This window comes from Melanotaenia boesemani, chromosome 14, assembly GCF_017639745.1.
Source record: "Melanotaenia boesemani isolate fMelBoe1 chromosome 14, fMelBoe1.pri, whole genome shotgun sequence".
Lineage (NCBI taxonomy): Eukaryota > Metazoa > Chordata > Actinopteri > Atheriniformes > Melanotaeniidae > Melanotaenia > Melanotaenia boesemani.
In genome coordinates, this window is record NC_055695.1 from 2,206,343 (window position 1) to 2,229,639 (window position 23,297).

Below are 23,297 nucleotides of genomic sequence, written 5' to 3' on the forward strand. Positions count from 1 at the left end.
AGGAAAGCTGGAAAAGTAAACCGGGTCTGGTTTCAAACCTTCAAAAGGCAAACAGCAACTCTCTGGAGTCTGCAGCACATTTCATCTGCAGACTGGGAATAAATAAATCCGGATTAAACCATAATGCACCCCACTGGACACACACACACACACTCTGTAGAAAACACACAACAAAAAGTTAATCAAAACAACAAATATGAGGATCAATGATCTGAGATACAGAGGAAAGGATGGATGGAAGGAAGAAAAAGTGGAGGGATGAATGATAAGGATGAGAGGAAGCAAGGGTGGATGGAGGGAAGGAAGGAGGGATGAAATGATGGATGGAGGGGTAAAGGGAAGGAACGATAGAAGGAATAAATAATGACAAAATAAAGAAAGAAAGAAAGAAAGAAAGTCACAACCTCACTGACAGTTGCCACGGCAACAAGGACAGTGTGTTTACAGTCAGTAAACTGGACCGAACACCAAACACAGAAACAAGAAGTAGTTCAGCTGAATGAACTCCCATCATTTAGTGGAAACCACACTGTTACCATAGCAACGAGGAGCATCAAGGACAGATGTCCTTTCAGGAAGTTTTTTACTGTAATCAGAGTCAGACTGAAGCAACGTGCAGGGGGAGACGTTGGACCGGGTTTGACAGGTCCAACATGGCTTGTCGGTCAGCAGCTCGTCTCCGACACTTCGTCCGTCCACAGAGGGCCGAGAGACGAGCCGAGAATGTTCCGGAGCATCTGAAGTGGGCCGAGGTGTCACGTCAACAAACACAGACATGACCGAGCCCTCACCTCCTCACGTCATCACACACCACCATCAGCTGAGCCGTTTCCTCGGCTCCGTCTTCGCTGTGACGCCATTAAATCATCTCACATCTTACCTCAGAGGTGAAGAAGTGAGGAAGATGAGGAGTGAGGAAGAACATAATGAACTCACTCAGCTCCATTTCTGTAAGGTGATCTCACTCCAGTCTGATTCAGCTTTATCTAAGTAGGTGGCTTAAAATAGAGCACAGAGACCTCACAGAGGTTCACTTTAAATACACCCAGCTGGCAGACAGAAAACCAGCGAAGAAGAGGAGGAGGAGGAGGAAGACAGGATCAGAACAGAAGGTAAGAATGAGTTTCATCTGTCAAATAATTCTCCAATGACAGACCTCAGTCTTAGAGGAGAAAAACAACAACACGCAGCATGTAGAGACATGACGCGACATAATTACACGTCAACACGAGAAGAAGACGGATGAAACCAGGCTGGTTGGTTTTTATAACAAAAGGGAACCTCAGATTACTGCAGAATAGAAAAAACTAAATAATGTCTGAATATAAAATAATTGAATGAAAAAAGATATAAAAAAACAAAATAAACTTTGTCTTCTAGGGGTGGTGGGGCTGATGTTAGAGACGCCCCCCTAACATAAGGTCGGGGAAACACTGGACTTTATTTAGTTCATGAGAGCAGGTTCCTGGTTCAGAATAAAATGTTTGTTAAATGATCAGTTTAATCTCTACTGCAGGACTTCCAGACACAGACCAACAACATGGTGGAGACCAACCAACCAGACGTGATCATGAAAAGCCGTAGTGATGGATGCAGCCATCCCCAACCATGGAAATATCAGGAGGTAGGAACACGAGAACCTGGAGAAATACCAAGGACTCTAGGAAGAGCTGGAGAAAGCCTGGAAGGGGAAGTCTGGGGGCCGTGTCCCCCACTCTGCAGAAGATACCTGGAGAACCATCAGACATCTCCATCCAGGAGAGAGCAGTCCTGGGAACAGCTAAGATCCTGAAGGACCCTCAAGTTCCCAGCACTCTGGTAGAGGACCCGAGCTCCGGATGAACCCAGCCTACCCAGGGAAGATGGTAACACACAGCTGGTGAATCACAGCAACTAACACAACGACAAGCTTTCCAACCACGACAGAGGTGATCACAGCAGGAATCGTTTCTTTAACAAACTTAAAATCCCTCCATGTGTAGATATTTTCTCCTCTGTGACTTTTCAACCCTTCTTCTTTGTTTGTTGCCTTAAAAAACAGCAAAGAAAATGCAGCCTGTAAATGAAGAAATGTAACGTGAGGTCCTTGTGACGGAGCAGACAGCAGGAACAGGAGGCCAGACTCTCCTCCACCCCCCTCCGAGCTTCCTCATTACATTCCAGCTTATTTATTTATCCCGTCCATCACAGCCTTGCTCTTTTCCCCTCCATCCCGTGCTCCCCATAACATTTTCATCTCATCACAGGGCGCCGCTGGAGCTGTCAGGTCTCTGGTGAGCTGTGAGCTGGAGAGTCGTGGCTTTGACAGGAAAACAAAGCATGTCAGCAGATTTTATCCAGTCGGGTTCCAGGGAGGATGTCAGCGCCGCTGCTCTTCACTGCCGATCCATCGGCTCCGATACTGAAAATCAGGGTTTCCAAGGTGAACAGAGCTCCTGTTTTATTACAATTATTATCCTTTAAAAAACCTGGATGGTGTCAGAAATCGGTTTCTAAGGCTGGGTATCGTCACTAATTTCGATTAAATCGATTCATTTACATCCAGTAGTGTAACACCACCTATTTTTTATTTAATATTAAAGAAATTCTCAGATACTATTTTTAAAAAACACTAACTGCATTTATTTACAGTTATCTGGGAGTAATCAGATTACTGTGATAATCTAGAACAGGGCTACTCAATTCGGTCCTACAAGGGCCACAATCCAGCAGGTTTTCCATGTATCCCTGCACCAACACACCTGAGTCAAATTAATGAGTCATTGTGCAGAACCTGATTGGCTGTTAGAGCCACCTAATTTGACTCAGGTGTGTTGGTGCAGGGATACATGGAAAACCTGCTGGATTGCGGCCCTCGTAGGACTGAATTGAGTAGCCCTGGTCTAAAACAATTCACAGCCAGAAAAACCCACTCAGGACAGAAAAGAAGTGAAACGTTTTAAATGTCCTGATGGAAGCGTCTCATGTTCACGTGTTGATGTTAATAAAACCTACAAAGAATATTGGGTCCATTTAAAGCTGTAATACGACTCAGAAATCCCTAGAAGGACGTAGATAGATCAGCTGTGCGTGTTGCCGTGACGACCGTGACGCACCTCCACCTACTCCTCCCTGGAGCGAGATGCTTCCATCTCCACCTGCTGAGAGAATCTAGAAACTTATCTTTCTGTCTGATGTCCAGCTAGTTGACGTGTTTTCCGACACGTGCACGCTGTCCTCTGATGAAACCTGTGTGTGCGTGCACGGGTCTGTGTGTGTTCTTGCTGCCATGCACACACAGAGCAGCTATGACATGTCGTCATGGAAACCAGATAAACAGCATCAGACTGTTTCCTGTTTGATAAAAGGACGAAGTGGAAACCTGCTCTATGACCATGTCAGATTTATTTTCAACTACGTGCGTGGTGACATCACTTCCTGTTGTTGAACATGGCAGCACCCGCGGTCTTAGCATTAGCTGCTAATGTGAGCGGTAATATGCTGCAAAAGACTTTACAGTTGAAAGTAATTCACACTGGTGAATGAAAACATCTGAATGTGACATCATCTCAGCAGGAGAAGCCGATTGGACGGAGGCGACACAGGAAACCAGGTGTGTGTGTTCATGCTCGCCGAGCCTCGGTAAGTCACGCAAGAGTAGGGTCACGTTCCGTTTGCCGAGTTTATACTCCGACTGCCCGCTTTTATTGTTTTTATTGTTCTTAACTTCTTCTGTTCGTTTTGTTTGCACATAAAAAACAACATGAATCCGATCTCTGGGTCACACAAATAAATGGGAATACTGGGGGAGTTAATCTGACTACTCATAATCAGATTCCCATCAGACTTTTGGGGAACATGTAAACGGGCTCTGTGAACTGTGCACAAAACTGCTCAGAATTATAAATTCTTCTTTGTTTTTGCGGCAGCAACTGAAACATGGAGCCTTTTCGTCTACAAATCCATATTCTGTGCCACGTTGTGGAGCCCACCTTCATTCATTGTGCCGAGTCGAGCCGGGCGGACTCATCCCTCCCCAGGACCTCGGTTAGACCCCTCCCCGACTCAGCTCTGTACTCTCCTCCACTTACAGAGTGACTCTTCTTAAGCTTAAACCTTTCCTTCTCAATGTAAAGAGGATCATGAGATGAAAGCGAGAGAAGGGAAGATGGAGAATATGATGAAAAGGAAATGAGGTGGTACGGGACTGCTGGAGAAACCAGGTCGTTTTCAGGTTTAATGCTCAGGAAAACGGAGGGGATTTAATACACACCGTCAGCTCAGATTTGTTCTCTGTAAAACGTGATAGCTACGATCGGCTCATGAAGAGGCTGAGCTGCTTCCTTCAGCCTGTTTGTTTCTCTCGTCCATCTTCAGAGGAAACTAAATCCAAACATTCAACAGAGACGTGCTGGTCAGCCACAGCCAGAGCTAGAAAAGCTTTATTCCTCCCCTACAGGAAATAAAATATAATGAGACACCTAAAATATTATAAATCATAAAAAATAATTACATAACTACTTAGATAAATATTCTAAAAGACATTCAAATTACAAACGATAGATATTTCTGTTTTTGAGGAGCCATGTGCATCACTGATCCCACTGCTGAATCCAAAAATGATTCTTCTAAATAAAAATGTTATTAAAACTCCTACTAAACTATAAAACTAAACAAAATAATAGTTCTCAATGAAATATGAATAAAAACTATAAAAAAACAGGTAATTTACATTGTTTATAAAATTCTAAAAATAGAACCTTCAAGCCGGCAGTTCATCAGAAAACATGTAAATATTTATTTTGTTTACTTGTTTGTTTTCCAGGTTTTAAATCAGGTTTTCTGTTCAGATGGAGAAAAATACCTTCATCTTCTGCACATCTTCCTACAGGAAATTGTAAGAGAAATGAGCTCTGGTCTCGGATATTGTGCTGGTACGGGTACAGAAGATGAAGGTCGTGTGTGTGTGTGTGTGTTTGTTATTAAGTGTGTGTGTGAGTGTTATTAAGTGTGTGTGTGTGTGTTATTAAGTGTGTGTCCTGCTGTTTCTCAGCAGGTGAAGTCAGAACAGAAGAGCTGAATTTCTCCTTCGGCTGTGAATCATGTTGAGGCCGATGGAGATGAGTTTGTGTGTGTTATAACATGCAGACATGACAAACACACACACGCGCTCCTCTGAGAGTCCAACCTTCATCATGAGTCATCATCACAGCTTCTTCCCTCAAGCTCTTTTTAGTCTTGATGAATTCAATAATTTCAGCATAAAACGACACCAGTAAAATTTAAGTAAACTCTGCTAAATTTAACGTCACTGTGATTTTTTACACTCAACAAACTTTATTCTGAACCAGGGACCTGCTCTCACACACTAAATAAAAACCAGTGTTTCCCCGACCATTTTAATAAGGGGTCGCTCCAACCTTCTAACATCAACAATGTGAGAGTGCTAATGTGAGAGTCTGCTGTCCTAGCATTAGCTGCTAATGTGAGCGCCCACGGTTTTAGCCTTAGCTGCTAATGTAGGAGCCCACAGTTTTAGCATTAGCTGCTAATGTAGGAGCCCACAGTTTTAGCCTTAGCTGCTAATGTAGGAGCCCACTGTTTTAGCGTTAGCTGCTAATGTAGGAACCCACAGTTTTAGCCTTAGCTGCTAATGTAGGAGCCCACTGTTTTAGCGTTAGCTGCTAATGTAGGAGCCCACAGTTTTAGCCTCAGCTGCTAATGTAGGAGCCCACTGTTTTAGCGTTAGCTGCTAATGTAGGAGCCCACTGTTTTAGCGTTAGCTGCTAATGTAGGAGCCCATGGTCTTAGTGTTAGCTGCTAATGTAGGAGCCCACGGTTTTAGCCTTAGCTGCTAATGTAGGACCCCACAGTTTTAGCGTTAGTTGCTAATGTAGGAGCCCACTGTTTTAGCCTTAGCTGCTAATGTAGGAACCCACAGTTTTAGCCTTAGCTGCTAATGTAGGAGCCCACTGTTTTAGCGTTAGCTGCTAATGTAGGAGCCCACAGTTTTAGCCTTAGCTGCTAATGTAGGAGCCCACTGTTTTAGTGTTAGCTGCTAATGTAGGAGCCCATGGTCTTAGTGTTAGCTGCTAATGTAGGAGCCCACGGTTTTAGCCTTAGCTGCTAATGTAGTACCCCACCGTTTTAGCGTTAGCGGCTAATGTAGAAGCCCACTGTTTTAGCCTTAGCTGCTAATGTAGGAGCCCATGGTCTTAATGTTAGCTGCTAATGTAGGACCCCACAGTTTTAGCCTTAGCTGCTAATGTAGGAGCCCACAGTTTTAGCCTTAGCTGCGAATGTAGGAGCCCACTGTTTTAGCGTTAGCTGCTAATGTAGGAGCCCATGGTCTTAGTGTTAGCTGCTAATGTAGGAGCCCACTGTTTTAGCCTTAGCTGCTAATGTAGGAGCCCATGGTCTTAGTGTTAGCTGCTAATGTAGGAGCCCATGGTCTTAGTGTTAGCTGCTAATGTAGGAGTCCATGGTCTTAGTGTTAGCTGCTAATGTAGGAGCCCATGGTCTTAGTGTTAGCTGCTAATGTAGGAGTCCATGGTCTTAGTGTTAGCTGCTAATGTAGGAGTCCATGGTCTTAGTGTTTGCTGCTAATGTAGGAGCCCATGGTCTTAGTGTTTGCTGCTAATGTAGGAGCCCATGGTCTTAGTGTTAGCTGCTAATGTAGGAGCCCATGGTCTTAGTGTTAGCTGCTAATGTAGGAGTCCATGGTCTTAGTGTTTGCTGCTAATGTAGGAGCCCATGGTCTTAGTGTTAGCTGCTAATGTAGGAGTCCATGGTCTTAGTGTTTGCTGCTAATGTAGGAGCCCATGGTCTTAGTGTTTGCTGCTAATGTAGGAGCCCATGGTCTTAGTGTTAGCTGCTAATGTAGGAGCCCATGGTCTTAGTGTTAGCTGCTAATGTAGGAGTCCATGGTCTTAGTGTTTGCTGCTAATGTGGGAGCCCATGGTTTTAGCCTTAGCTGCTAATGTAGGACCCCACAGTTTTAGCGTTAGTTGCTAATGTAGGAGCCCACTGTTTTAGCCTTAGCTGCTAATGTAGGAACCCACAGTTTTAGCCTTAGCTGCTAATGTAGGAGCCCACTGTTTTAGCGTTAGCTGCTAATGTAGGAGCCCACAGTTTTAGCCTTAGCTGCTAATGTAGGAGCCCACTGTTTTAGCGTTAGCTGCTAATGTAGGAGCCCATGGTCTTAGTGTTAGCTGCTAATGTAGGAGCCCACGGTTTTAGCCTTAGCTGCTAATGTAGGACCCCACCGTTTTAGCGTTAGCGGCTAATGTAGGAGCCCACTGTTTTAGCCTTAGCTGCTAATGTAGGAGCCCATGGTCTTAATGTTAGCTGCTAATGTAGGACCCCACAGTTTTAGCCTTAGCTGCTAATGTAGGAGCCCACAGTTTTAGCCTTAGCTGCGAATGTAGGAGCCCACTGTTTTAGCGTTAGCTGCTAATGTAGGAGCCCATGGTCTTAGTGTTAGCTGCTAATGTAGGAGCCCACTGTTTTAGCCTTAGCTGCTAATGTAGGAGCCCATGGTCTTAGTGTTAGCTGCTAATGTAGGAGCCCATGGTCTTAGTGTTAGCTGCTAATGTAGGAGTCCATGGTCTTAGTGTTAGCTGCTAATGTAGGAGCCCATGGTCTTAGTGTTAGCTGCTAATGTAGGAGTCCACGGTCTTAGTGTTAGCTGCTAATGTAGGAGTCCATGGTCTTAGTGTTTGCTGCTAATGTAGGAGCCCATGGTCTTAGTGTTTGCTGCTAATGTAGGAGCCCATGGTCTTAGTGTTAGCTGCTAATGTAGGAGCCCATGGTCTTAGTGTTAGCTGCTAATGTAGGAGTCCATGGTCTTAGTGTTTGCTGCTAATGTGGGAGCCCATGGTCTTAGTGTTAGCTGCTAATGTAGGAGTCCATGGTCTTAGTGTTAGCTGCTAATGTAGGAGTCCATGGTCTTAGTGTTTGCTGCTAATGTAGGAGCCCATGGTCTTAGTGTTTGCTGCTAATGTAGGAGTCCATGGTCTTAGTGTTAGCTGCTAATGTGAGTGCTAAATGCGGATTAATGGACGCGCGGTGTCTCCGCTGTAGCCTTGGCGTAGCTTTGCAGAGCTACGTGTACTACGCAGACGGTTATGCAGAGGTACTCCATATCTGGATCTTCTTCTTGCTGAATTTGTGTGGTAACCACTGTTTTTAAAAACAATAACCAGTGGATCAAGTTCATGAGAAGCTGATTGAATTATTTCTTCGTTTTCTTCCACCAGCTAATAAGGCAACTGAACCATACTGGACGTCACTGTTGTTTAAAACAGAAAATAGCTACCAAACTAAGAGAACCATCAAAAAAACTCTGAACTGGTCAGTTTACCAGCCGATACCACCCCTGCTGCCACCTTCAGGTTAGGAGGACTAACTGCAACACAACACCAAAACGACGTATTCCCCATACGCTCGAGTGCGAGAGCAAACTCACCAGCATCAGCTACGCCGTGGCCGTCCGCATGCAGACGCTGCACAAGCAAAAATCTGCCTTAATAAGCTGCTAAATAGTTTACAGGGGAATGTAATCCACTGGTGAATGAAAACACCTGAACGTGGCATCATCTCGGAGAGAGAAGCTGATTAGGGACAGAGGCAACACAGGAAAACTTTCAGTCGTGTATATTTGCTGAGATCTCACTGCGCATCGGTAAGTCGCATGAAAGTAGGGCCAAAAATCGACTGAGTTTATTTAAACCCAGCTCTAATATGTATATTTACATGTAGCTACAGTCCAGGCTTCAGCGTCTGATTTTCATCATGCTGCTTCCTGCTCCGTTATAAAGTTGCGGCTGTCACCACTTCCTTCCTTCGGGGAGGAGGAGAGGACGGACCTTGGCAGCAGCTATTCAGCATGTTCTCATGTATAAATAATCCGGAGCTGGGTCAGCAGGCTGGACGAGGCCTGATGTCTGCAGACAGCAGGTGAGCGTCGTCACGCTGTCGTTTACTCCGGTTTGTCTTGTTTCTACGACACTAATAATAACGATTATCTGCGGTGGTGGGTGCTTCCTTTACAAACGTTTACTCAGACCACAGCTTGTATTTGTTCGCTAAATTTCACATCATCCTCTGTGCTGCAGCCTGGAGACAGCAAGCAGCTCATCGATCATCTCAATCCAACCGCTGATGTCCTCCCACAGACACACCACAAACATCTAATATTAAAAATCAATAAAAGCCTGTATCATGAATTTAAAGCAGAGAAAACAGACGGTGAGCAGTCATTTCACCTGTGTCTGCATTTAAACTGGCCTGAAGCCGATGGTCAGGAATCATTAGAAAAATAAAAAAATAATTACTCATTCCTCCATAAAAAAATATAAAATATAATAACGGATGTAAAATATTAGATTATACAATTATAGATTATAAATAATAAAAATAATTCTAAATAAAAATAATCAAACTTATGTAATACATTAATCAGAAAAACTATTATTCTAAATAAAAAATATTTTTCATAAAATTATAATTATAGATTAAAAAAAATATTATTCTAAATGAATGTATTATTCCAGAAAATGACTAAATATTTTAAATGCTAAAATAATCTGATCCGTGTGGATGCGACGGTGATCCGGTCCAGCAACGAGCCCTCAGCCTCCCACCAGCCAAACACGCCGTCTCTCTGGTGGAAACTCGGTAACTGACCGTAGGCTTGTCTGGCCGCCAGGATTTAACCTGCAGAGCAATAATAAGGTGAGGAAAAATACATGTTTGTTCTTTGTTATGAGATGAACATGTAACTATGAGTTTGTGCCTGCAGTAAGTCCATGTAAACCCAGAGTCGGCTCATTTAAAATGTGAGGGTTATGGTAAGATAAACACAGACAAGCCATTGTTTACTTCTGCTTTCCTAAACCAGAAACCAGCTAAAAATGCTGCAGAAGCTACGGGAGGATGGCTTATAAGCTAGCTTACTACGCGCTAGTGACTAACATAGTACGCAGTACGTACTCCATGCTGTGTACTACCGCAGTGGGTCAGGTACCCAACAGATGACCTGTTTTATGGCTAAATACATGTAAACAACAGGATTCTAACCAATGGGGTGGCAGACTTCCTTTAACTGTTGCTAACCCATCCGTCATTTTAACTTCCAAACAGTTCCGACTGTTTAATCTACGCCAAATGCGGCGTGCAGGTGCAGGGATGTGATTGGTTCAACCAGGTCGTGTAGGAAAACCTGAGAGGATGGAGGAAGAGCCGATCATCATCATCCTCTCCTCCCATCCAGAGCAGCTGTTTACGTCCCACCAGAGGCTCGATGTTACTTGATGAGTTGCTAACCTGGAGTTTGGAGGAGAGGGCGGCCATGTTTTTCCTTCCTTCTGCTTTTGTTTGACCAGGAAGATAAGTTGGTGTATTTTCTTCTGCTTGCTCTGTGTTTGGCATTTTTGTAAACAAATGTTGGGACTACTGAGGTTTAACGATGAAACCTGGAGGTCATGGCCACAGCTGGAAGGATGCTGGCATATTCTCCACCTGCAGTGTGTGTTTGGGATTCGCTTCATGCTGTTTATCCGAGAGCACAAAGCTCATTTCTACTGTCAGCAGCTGGTTCTGTGTGAAGAAAACTCCTGTAAAGCTTTTAGCGGAGAACCGCTAACAAACAACCAGCCGATGCATTATTTATCCTCCTGACTCGGAGCTTCGTGGGGCTGAATCTCTGCTGTGTATGCCTCCCACGCTGCCACCAACAGCCTGTGTTTGATGATGATGAGCCAAAAATACTGAAATACAGCTTCACAACCACAACAATACAGCAGCTCTCCACTTTCATGTTCAGCCCTGTATTCCCCTTCCAGCACAGGCTTTCATTTCTATGCTCATACAAAGCAAATGCTAATAATATGCTAATGTGTGTGTAAGAGCAAAGTTTCACCTGCCTCCTCTCCTTTCCTTATGAAACAAACAGGACGCATATGTCCACGCATCGAGCTAGTTTACTAGAAACACACTCATTCACTCACCAGCTGGCACGTTCACAGCGAGCGGACCCCAGGCTCTAAAACTGGAAGACGCTCGTCCATCAGTCAAACACCAAATCCACAAATGTTTCTCTAACAGCAGCTCCAGTCATTGGCTTAATTACACCTCACACACAGGAACACATTCACAGGTATCAACGTCAACCATACGGACCCGCCTCCGTCCACTCACCTCGATTAACCCCGACATCAACATGTCAGTCTGTAGGCCGAGCACACTCGCTTCTTAAAGCTGCACTACTGAGCGATGGTAAGTTTTATTAGCAGGACAACATGTCAGAAGCCGCGAGACATCTCTGCTGTCTAACATCCTACAGGAGCATATGTTTTTACCCACAATGCCGTGCGTTGTAGTCCACTTCCTGTATTTGGTCTACTTAAAGGGAACAGAAAGCTACGTTTGTGTTTCCTTCTCTGATCTACATCAGTTTATTCATTCACAACTTTCCAATCGTACCAGACGTCCGGAGCAAACGAAGCCACCGTGGAAGTCCTTCCACACGCAGGATTAACGCAGAGTCATGTTTCCCGCTCAGCCATCGTGTCGGCCATGTCCACGCCAGACTGTCCGGCATTCTGCCTCAACACTGTGTCATTAGGAGTTAAAAAAGGGTCTTTTTATTAAGCAAAAAAGCGGCGCCAAAACTGATCAAACTTATCGTTGAAGGAACAAATAGATTATTTGCAGCAACCGGACTCTGAAGTGAGAAAGACTGGACACCAAAACGCTTCCTAAACTGAGACCAATTTCTAAGGGACTGATGGATTACTTTATTAGTATTAGGAAGAGGAAGTGATGCAGCTAAGATTGCAGGTAAGGAAGTCTCATGGTTCATATGGGACTCCATGGTAACCCAAACCGGTGACGTCCGCTCCAAGTGAAAATGTTTCCAGTAAAACACACATCGAATGTTTTCAGCCCAATAATAATACTGAATATTTCAGCTTGGGTCTCTAAAGAAGAGCTTTCCTCAATGTTGAGTTTTTACTTTTCCAAATGAATGACATTCTCAGAGTCTAGAGATTTAAAAAAGATTTGGGAATCCATAAAGGAAGACACTGAAAAAGGTGTGGAAACTTTGGAAGCACCGTCATTTAAACAGAATTACTTCTGCTGATAAAAGACAGAGATAATAGAAAGATAATAGGGACCATTTAGACAATAATTCTTTGCACTGGTCAAATAGGGGAAGAAAATGATTTTTAAACAAGTGATTAAGTTGTTTAGTCTGCTTCTCCCTTCCAGGTCAGAGAGTTTTATTTTGAAAAGTTTGTTCTCCTTCTGCACTGTGTTGCACGCAGCTTCGAGTGCTGCTAAGCACTGGCTAACATCCTCTGCATTAGTTTCGAGTTGGTTTATACGTAGCTCCTGTTTCACCACATCAGCTTGAATCTTGTCCAGCTTATTTATCGCGTCAGATGAGGCCTTAAAACCAGCTGCTATGGCCGCCCTGTGCGGTTCGAGTAAGGCGATGAGCGCTGGGTTCAGGTGCTAGCATCATTAGCTAAGCTCGCACCTGAATGAACTTTCCACCGGTAAGTTTTTTTTGGCTTCTCTTCTTGTTTTAGACATGCTTACCAACGCTGATCAATCATCACACTTATTAAAGGCCCAAATATGTAAGTATCAAGTGAAAAGTGGGTTTTTGTAGAACAGAAAAAATATAGCAGGAGCAGCAGCCTGCATGTCTACTCCATGACGCGGCCTGGAAAGTAAAAATAAAATAAAAGTTAAAGCGTTATTTGAACATCGATTCGGAATCGAACACATTGGCATTGCAGTGAATGTAAAAACCTAAACATCCAACCAATCAAACAGACCTTCTCGGAGCGCTGCGAGAAGAAAGTTCTGCTCCAACAAGCTGCAACGACGAGAACAAGAACAAAGTTCTGGCTTGTTGCGCCGCACAGAACAGCTTTAGAGACGAATCCTCACAGCAGAGATTTCACTCGACTTTATGTCAACTTGAGACAGAAACACAGAATTTTCCTGTTTGACACAACAAACAACATGAACAGAAAGAGAAAGTCAGGAAAACCTGACACGATGCGTTCAGGTGTCCCTCCATATGAAGCCTGAAATACAGAGAAGCTGACAGCTGTGAACGAAGAGCTGCATCAGAAGCTGAATAAGGCCAGAGGACCGAGTCTGGCAGGAATAAAGGAAACGTTAATACAACTGCCCTTGAGGAATAAAATAAGCTGTGATTATTTGCTCTGCTGGGTCACATTTTCCCTTTTAAATCCAGGATGCAATTTCCTCCCGGCTGCGCTGGCTGATCCCTCTCAGAGGTTCATGGAAACAGAAGGAAAAGCTAATTATGACGTTATTATAAAAAAAGGGGATTCTGGTCTAAATGCAACAGATGTTTTGTTATATCCAGTTAAAGCACAGATGATGTGGAAAATACGAATCAGTGGTTCAGCCTGCTCTGGCTTCCCTGGACACGCCCGTCGGGTCAGATCTGTTCAAATAGAAGTTATTTCTAGTGTTTCGTTGTGTTTAAGAGGCAGGACGCCCAAAGAAGGCCTGAAGAAGTAGAAACAGCTGACTGGATGCTGCTGTTGGTTCAGGTTGATCTCTGCTGCCCTCTGCTGGTCGCTTCATGTCCTCCCACTCATCTGGAAACCTTTTCCCCTTCAGATGATCGTTTCCCTCCATGTCTGCACTTTCTCTGACATCAACTCACTGAATGTTTTTAAACACACTTTCACACACACACACACACACACACACACACACAGTTTTCCTCTCTGGCCTCGTGCACGCTCAGGATGGAAACCAGTCCAAATAATGTTGGACATCATGTGCTGGTTCCTTCACTTTTATGAATTAATTTGGATGATTACAAACTAGACTGATACACCAAATAAACAACATTTACCACCTTTTTTCAGCACCTAAAGAATCTGATCACTTTAACCTCATTTTTTAACATGTTGGGCTAAAAATGAGTAAAAATCACTGAATCGGATTAAAAAATCCGCGAGGATCAGCTGAATCTTTCTGTCCCAGACGAAATGATAAAAAATAAAAATCGAAAGAAAAATAAATAAATAAACAGAAAAGCCAATATTTTTGTGCTATCTATATTTATCTGTAATGTTTTTGGAATACTAAACATGTAAAAACGGGTAAAAATAAAAAAGAGTTAACGTAGCTCCACAGCAAGTTTTAAATGCACAGACACATTTTCTGCTGGTCTTCATCTCAGAAACACATATTTTCCACATATTATTGATCGTGACTGCAGTTAGCTTGCACGTGCTAGCTACGCCGCTACGCCACCAGCTCCGACCGCTACACTATTTATTGACACCTCATTTGCACCATGAACATTTGTATTTGTAAATGACCATTTCTTTCTTTTCCACTGTGAAAAATCCTGGCAAAACGAACTCTGAAGACAAAATACAGAATCAAGGAAGCCCTGCAGCTATTTTATGTCCGAGGTAATCCTTACGTCTGAAGAGGGAATGACAGATTTAATGGTACCTGTGAAAAGAGACCACAACTCTGCCTTTTCTCCAAAGGGTTCAAGAACAGCCTCAACTTTACTTTTCTCTCCCACATGGTGTTTAATGAGAAGATGATCTGACAAATAAAAACAACCACTTGTTGCCTTATTGGAAGAAGATAAAGAGCAGTACAAGACTGCACACCTTGGCAAAAATCCAGATCCGGGTCCAGATCCAGGGGTCTGCTACGTCATAATAAAGCCATTTTTACAGCCCGCTCCACCAAATAAACATAACTTAGAGCCAGAAAACCAATTTAAAAATAATTTGGAATAAAGAAAACTGTGAAGATTTTATTCATTTTTATGTGTCATGATAAAAAAAATGCTGAACCTGCACACATCAGAGTTCATACAACTACACCGCGGTGCTACCAGCTCAGTGTCGTCTACAGCTCATCATCAGCAAGTCTGCAGGAGCTGAATCAGTTTGCTGAGTCATGTTTGCTGTCAGTTTAACTGCAGAGAGATATTTTAATGATTCTCCGTTTGTGAGAGTAACTGAAAACTGTCAAGTTAAACCAAACGTCCTGCAGTTCCCTCTGCAGCCAGCAGGGGTCACAGCAAAACAGCAGCACGTTCGTGCCCACTGCAGAGAAACTTCCATCTATCACACCGAGTCACTGCTGGACCAACACACGAGCACACACAGTGCAAGTACATACAGTTAACGAGTGTGCATCATTTCTGCCCCATGTCATCCCTTCTGCAGCGAGCAAACCGGTGTTTCTGAGAGGGTTAAGAGCTGAGAGAGAGTCTGTAAAAGCCTGAGTCATCCTCAGTCTTTGCTGCACTTGGCTGGTTTCAGCCCAACACTCAGAACATTATGGATCCCAGCCAAACTCAGACTTTTCATTTTCCCAAGTCATGACACGGAGGTCATTCACTGGAGGATATCGTCCATTTTTTTACTCACCAGTCCAGTGAGTGAAGGAGCCGACTGTCCCAGAGCCTGGCTCCTCATTCGGACCAGGTTGTTAGCGTCTCCTGCTGCAGACGTCCCTCCGACGGCCCCCGGGGGCCCCTGCCAGGCCAGATGACTCACTCCACCGTGCAGACTGCTGGACAGAGGCAGCAGCTGCTTACCTGTAAATGGAGGGGAGGCAAAGAGATCCATGTCAGACCTGATGATCCTCCAGCTCTGCAGCTGCTGTCAGAGCCCAACACAAGAAGACGAAACAGCAAACCAACAGCAACACAAGCTGCTGCTGCTGCACGTGGACTTTATGTCACCACATGACCTCTCACTAGGAAAACAGCAGCTAATCTGAGCTGGAATTTTTACTTTTCAGATTATGAATGACGCAGATTGGCACAAAGTTTAACACCCTGGAAATCACAGGAAGAACTCAGGAGCAGCGGATCTGTGTGGGTCAACGTCCACGTCTCATCCTGGTGTTTAAAAACCTCCACAGACCTGAACCTGCTCCTCTACAGGACTTTATAAAGAAGACAGAGGAAGGTCAAGCTGGTCCAGACATGTCTGGTTCCATTTCGTAGACACACTGCTGGACAGGAAGGTGTCTGGTTCCATTTTGTAGACACACTGCTGGACAGGAAGGTGTCTGGTTCCATTTCGTAGACACACTGCTGGACAGGAAGGTGTCTGGTTCCATTTTGTAGACACACTGCTGGACAGGAAGTGTTTTCATATCGTTCAAGTCACACTTGGGAGGGATCCCAACTGTAACATATTAACCATCATGCTGGTTGCTGTGGTCCCTGTTTTCTGGGTTTTAAACAATATTTCTTCATTTGTGTTTACATTTTCTGTTATATCCTTCTGCTGATGGACCACACAGTCCTTGTTCCTGGAGAAATATGTGGGCATTCATGGTCTGACTTGGTTTAAGTGGTATTTTTCATCATTAGCCAGACTCTCCTCTGTTCTCAGCCCCATCCAGTTTTCGCTCTACATGCTGCCATTGAGTTAAACCTTTTAAAAACACATTCCAGCTTTCATCAGTTCAAGACGTGATTACTGAATTTATGCCGGAGTAAAAAAATAAAACAAAAATAAAATAAAAAAATATTAAAAAAAAGATCCTTTTATAAAGATTTATGAACAAAGACATGAATAAAAAGTAAATTAATAAAAAAATAGAAGACAAAATATGAAAAAATGTAATTAATGAAAAAGAAAACGAAATAAATAAAGAGAAACACATTTAATGACGTCACGCGTGTTACCGGTCATGGCCACGCTGCTGCGCCGCGCCCGGCTCTCGTCCTGGCTCAGCTGTCGGTGAAGTTTGGATTTGGTGGCTGTGGTTGCCGCGGGAGACAGGTCAGGATTACTCAGCTTCCTGAACAGGAGAGGAGGAGCAGCGAACTCCTTCTGGAGAGAAAAGACAAGAAGACACATGAGAACTGGTTGAGGTGAAGTCCGGTTGTTGCTCTGCAGAGGAAAGCTGCAGGTCGGGGACAGAAACTCAAACCTGGCTGTAAACATGAAGAAACCAGAGCTTCATGCATCAAACAAAAGGAAAAACCAAAACAAAACACATAGAAAACATAAATCGTCCTGCAGAGACGACACGATTCAGCTTTTTTTTATATTTAAAACAGCTCAGGAAATTCTGGATGTGGGTTCAGGCTGAGGAGGGTCCCTGAGAAACGAACGGCAGCCAAAGCTCCGCCATAAAACCCAACGCTAACGTCTGCTGACACCACACACACTTTCTGAGCACACCTGTTTGTCCCATCATGAGGCAGTTAGCAGCGCTGAGCTCCGTCATTAACCAGAACTTCCAGCTGTGACCGACTCCGGATTTCTGGTGAAAACATCAGCTGTTGCCCTGGAAACAAAGCCTGACCCGACTCTTCACACTCATGGACCGGGCTTTGAGGAAGCTTTTCAGAAACATCTGGACACATGAACCCACACACAGCTCACAGACGGCTGCATGTATGACGGAGTTTCCCTCCATCTCTACTCAGACCGAACACGGACGGAGGCGGCGCCGCGTGCAGCCGTTAACCGCGTCCTCTGATTACTACAGACGTGTTTCTGTGTCAGAGTAAAATCACCTGGAACTCAGCAGAAAATGTAAAAGTTAACTCCTCCTTAAAGAAAACCTTCCTGAGAAAGATCCTGGAACGGTCCAGTCAGTCCAGGACCGGATCCAACAGAAAACTGTGAGGTGACCTGAAGAATCTCGTGAACAAAGAAATCTTTGTTGTGAGACCCGACCCAACACATGGAGACGGAACTGAAGGGCTTCTTCTAACACTTGGTGGAGTTGATCATACATGTCATGGTAAACTACTGAGAAACTAAGTTAGCAGCTGTTTGCTGACATTGCTAACGGACAGCTCGGATCTGGTCTGGTTCTCACACTGACGGATCCCTGACTTTGTTCCTCTTCGGTCTCTTTGACTCCTACCAGGCTCAGATCCTTCGCCCGTGGTTGGTCTTTTCTTGGTGGAGCATCTTGGTTCCTCGTCCTCAGACTACGTCACTGCAAACATCTTGTTTACTTAAACTGCAAAACTTTGAAAGTAAAATAGCTGTAAATGTTTTTTAGGCCATAGATAGACATAAAAAAAGATGTAAAAAAATCCCGTAGCAGGGAAACAAGGTGGATGGAAAAGCTAAAGCTAGTGGGAATTAAATGGAGGGAATAAAGCTGGAGGCGTATGGAGCTGATGGAGCTGCGTATTTCAAACAAGTACGGCTACAAATCAAACTACATGCATGGATTAACTACTGTACAAGTTAAACTTACGGGCAAAATTTACATGTCAGAAAATGCAGATTTATGACTCAGAAATTTAGCAAAAATGAAATAAAATGTATTTTTATGTTTTAATTTTTAACATTTTATGTGAAAGAATAATCTCGTACATTAAACGTGTTATTTAATCAAACCTGTCTTGAAAATTTTACTTGTATTTTCTAACTGGTCAGATTTACTTTCATTTTCTGACTTTATTTATTTATTTATTTTTTACTTTGAATGTTTTGAATCACTTCGACTTGTCTTGTGCATGAAATGTGTTAAACAAATAAACTTGCCTTGTAAAATCTACGTGTGTTTCCTGACTAGTAAAATCCTCTCATATTTACAGAGTTGTGTTTTCTGGCAGATTTATCTGTATTTTCTAACTTATAGCAGAAATACTGTAAGTTTTTCTACTATAAGAATGAGTCCAGGTTTGATTTGTACTTGCTCTTGTTGTTACACATAAATAAATAAGATATAATTGATAAAAATGTGCGTAGAAGTTACTTGTGTTCCTATCCTAACTCATAAAGAAGAAAACAGAAGAAAAAAGTTATTTAATTATTAAAAAATGAATAAAAAAATCTGAGTAATATTTTTTACGAATGACTATTATTTGTTGCATTTGAATCTTTTTGGCTCCCTGAATCTTTCTATCTGTCGGGTTTGATCTGTTGAAGCTCTCGTTGTTCTCTGCTTTCTCCAGCTGTGAAGGATGAATCCTGGAGAAGACGACCAGGATCAGGTGGATTCTGTTCTCACTGACGCAGCAAACACAACGTTCCAGTTTACTGGCATCAACCCGCCGCTGCAGCTCCTGCTCCGGCCAGCAGGGGGCAGAGCTGAGCTTTAACAAGCTGAGGATGAGGATGAAATGTCCAGACAGGAAAGGCTGCTAAGGTCAGAGTGTTGTTCTGTTGGGTTGTGACGAGCTGCAGACACACAAACCGTCACAGTCGGCTTACTAACCTGCTGCTGGTGACACAAGTACGTAAACACACATTCATCATGTAAAACAGTCTCATAAAAACACACACACACTCTGAGGTGTGTGTGTTGTCATTAATGTGGAAGAGGAAGATGACACGATGCACGGTGAAGTCTAACACACCCAGCAGTGACATGGTTAGTGTCAGGAGGTGAGTTTAACATACACTCAGCTCAGTCAGGCCACATTCTTTCGTTAACCTGCTTCACAGCAGACCCTGCAGCCTCAGGCTCGATAAAAACACGACTCCTACAGCACGGTACGAACACAGCAGACCCTGCAGCCTCAGGCTCGATAAAAACACGACTCCTACAGCACGGTACGAACACAGCAGACCCTGCAGCCTCAGGCTCGATAAAACACGACTCCTACAGCACGGTACGAACACAGCAAACCCTGCAGCCTCAGGCTCGATAAAACACGACTCCTACAGCACGGTACGAACACAGCAGACCCTGCAGCCTCAGGCTCGATAAAAACACGACTCCTACAGCACGGTACGAACACAGCAGACCCTGCAGCCTCAGGCTCGATAAAAACACGACTCCTACAGCACGGTACGAACACAGCAGACCCTGCAGCCTCAGGCTCCATGAAAACACGACTCCTACAGCACGGTACGAACACAGCAGACCCTGCAGCCTCAGGCTCGATAAAACACGACTCCTACAGCACGGTACGAACACAGCAGACCCTGCAGCCTCAGGCTCCATGAAAACACGACTGCTACAGCACGGTACGAACACAGCAGACCCTGCAGCCTCAGGCTCGATAAAACACGACTCCTACAGCACGGTACGAACACAGCAGACCCTGCAGCCTCAGGCTCCATGAAAACACGACTCCTACAGCACGGTACGAACACAGCAGACCCTGCAGCCTCAGGCTCGATAAAACACGACTCCTACAGCACGGTACGAACACAGCAGACCCTGCAGCCTCAGGCTCCATGAAAACACGACTCCTACAGCACGGTACGAACACAGCAGACCCTGCAGCCTCAGGCTCCATGAAAACACGACTCCTACAGCACGGTACGAACACAGCAGACCCTGCAGCCTCAGGCTCGATAAAAACACGACTCCTACAGCACGGTACGAACACAGCAGACCCTGCAGCCTCAGGCTCGATAAAAACACGACTTCTACAGCACGGTACGAACACAGCAGACCCTGCAGCCTCAGGCTCCATGAAAACACGACTCCTACAGCACGGTACGAACACAGCAAACCCTGCAGCCTCAGGCTCGATGAAAACACGACTCCTACAGCACGGTACGAACACAGCAGACCCTGCAGCCTCAGGCTCCATGAAAACACGACTCCTACAGCACGGTACGAACACAGCAAACCCTGCAGCCTCAGGCTCGATAAAACACGACTCCTACAGCACGGTACGAACACAGCAGACCCTGCAGCCTCAGGCTCCATGAAAACACGACTCCTACAGCACGGTACGAACACAGCAGACCCTGCAGCCTCAGGCTCGATAAAAACACGACTCCTACAGCACGGTACGAACACAGCAGACCCTGCAGCCTCAGGCTCGATAAAAACACGACTCCTACAGCACGGTACGAACACAGCAGACCCTGCAGCCTCAGGCTCGATAAAACACGACTCCTACAGCACGGTACGAACACAGCAGACCCTGCAGCCTCAGGCTCGATAAAAACACGACTCCTACAGCACGGTACGAACACAGCAGACCCTGCAGCCTCAGGCTCCATGAAAACACGACTCCTACAGCACGGTACGAACACAGCAGACCCTGCAGCCTCAGGCTCGATAAAAACACGACTCCTACAGCACGGTACGAACACAGCAGACCCTGCAGCCTCAGGCTCGATAAAACACGACTCCTACAGCACGGTACGAACACAGCAGACCCTGCAGCCTCAGGCTCCATGAAAACACGACTCCTACAGCACGGTACGAACACAGCAGACCCTGCATCCTCAGGCTCCATGAAAACACGACTCCTACAGCACGGTACGAACACAGCAAACCCTGCAGCCTCAGGCTCCATGAAAACACGACTCCTACAGCACGGTACGAACACAGCAGACCCTGCATCCTCAGGCTCGATAAAAACACGACTCCTACAGCACGGTACGAACACAGCAGACCCTGCAGCCTCAGGCTCCATGAAAACACGACTCCTACAGCACGGTACGAACACAGCAGACCCTGCAGCCTCAGGCTCGATAAAAACACGACTCCTACAGCACGGTACGAACACAGCAGACCCTGCAGCCTCAGGCTCCATGAAAACACGACTCCTACAGCACGGTACGAACACAGCAAACCCTGCAGCCTCAGGCTCGATAAAAACACGACTCCTACAGCACGGTACGAACACAGCAGACCCTGCAGCCTCAGGCTCCATGAAAACACGACTCCTACAGCACGGTACGAACACAGCAAACCCTGCAGCCTCAGGCTCGATGAAAACACGACTCCTACAGCACGGTACGAACACAGCAGACCCTGCATCCTCAGGCTCGATGAAAACACGACTCCTACAGCACGGTACGAACACAGCAGACCCTGCAGCCTCAGGCTCCATGAAAACACGACTCCTACAGCACGGTACGAACACAGCAGACCCTGCAGCCTCAGGCTCGATAAAAACACGACTCCTACAGCACGGTACGAACACAGCAGACCCTGCAGCCTCAGGCTCGATAAAAACACGACTCCTACAGCACGGTACGAACACAGCAGACCCTGCAGCCTCAGGCTCGATAAAAACACGACTCCTACAGCACGGTACGAACACAGCAGACCCTGCAGCCTCAGGCTCGATAAAAACACGACTCCTACAGCACGGTACGAACACAGCAGACCCTGCAGCCTCAGGCTCGATAAAAACACGACTCCTACAGCACGGTACGAACACAGCAGACCCTGCATCCTCAGGCTCGATGAAAACACGACTCCTACAGCACGGTACGAACACAGCAGACCCTGCAGCCTCAGGCTCGATAAAAACACGACTCCTACAGCACGGTACGAACACAGCAGACCCTGCAGCCTCAGGCTCGATAAAAACACGACTCCTACAGCACGGTACGAACACAGCAGACCCTGCAGCCTCAGGCTCGATAAAAACACGACTCCTACAGCACGGTACGAACACAGCAGACCCTGCAGCCTCAGGCTCCATGAAAACACGACTCCTACAGCACGGTACGAACACAGCAGACCCTGCAGCCTCTGGCTCAATAAAACACGACTCCTACAGCACGGTACGAACACAGCAGACCCTGCAGCCTCTGGCTCCATGAAAACACGACTCCTACAGCACGGTACGAACACAGCAGCGATCACGCAGAGACGACGCAGGATAACGCTGCTGCTTGACCCTTTACTAACGTCTACACGCTGTCATGTGGCGTGTTTACTACAGACGCATCGATCCGATACTGGTATCGGTCCAGAGTGGGTTTCCGGATCCGCGGGCACAGATGTAGCTGTACGCTTGGAGCGACGTCATGCAGAGAGTCATCGGCGGGATGGAGGGTAACTTGGTGAAGCCTGGTTATTATCTTTTACGCCACATCTTTTCTCACACGCTCAGCTGGTGGGCGTGTGCACGTGCACGTGTCTTTGCACATCGGGTGGAGGAGAATTGTGAACATGCGACCATGTTGAGTCAGAAAGGACCTGCCATCATTTAAATAAGGTAAATAATTCTAAAAATAAGGTAAATCGGTCATTTCTATTTGCACTAAAACACAGTAAAGAGCTGATTCTGTTTATGTCGAATGGTTTCAGCGGCGTTCTCCTCCTGCAGGCTCTGACCGAACCATGTTTGACCGAGCTGGTGAAGCTAATCTCAGATTGTTAACGTTGGTTTAGGATCACTGTGCTGGTGCGCAGTTGTTAAATAAGAAATTCAGTACATTTATTTCTGGTTTTTTTTTATTAGGAAAGAAATTTTAAGTGTGTTTCCTAACGAGGCGTCATCGGTTAGCTCCTGCAGCCTGTTTTCTGTATCGGATCGGAAGTGAAAAAGTGGGTCGGTGCATTCTTGTGTTTACATACGGAGTCACGAA

At 45.3% G+C, this 23,297-nt stretch overlaps 1 protein-coding gene across 3 annotated transcripts in view; it reads right to left on the bottom strand.

Annotated features, from left to right (window-relative positions):
• Window positions 1–23,297, bottom strand: part of mast2 (microtubule associated serine/threonine kinase 2) — a 193,746-nt gene that overhangs the window by 132,149 nt on the left and 38,300 nt on the right. For 2 of the 3 annotated variants that reach the window (XM_042006038.1, XM_042006037.1), the window contains exons 2-3: window positions 16,715–16,859; window positions 15,441–15,610 (exon numbers count right to left, since the gene is read on the bottom strand). In XM_042006038.1, the coding sequence (XP_041861972.1) occupies window positions 15,441–15,610; window positions 16,715–16,721 (177 nt within the window). In that variant the 5' untranslated portion in view covers window positions 16,722–16,859. Of the gene's footprint in view, window positions 1–15,440; window positions 15,611–16,714; window positions 16,863–23,297 lie in introns of all 3 variants that reach the window. The other variant, XM_042006040.1, reaches the window with a different exon arrangement.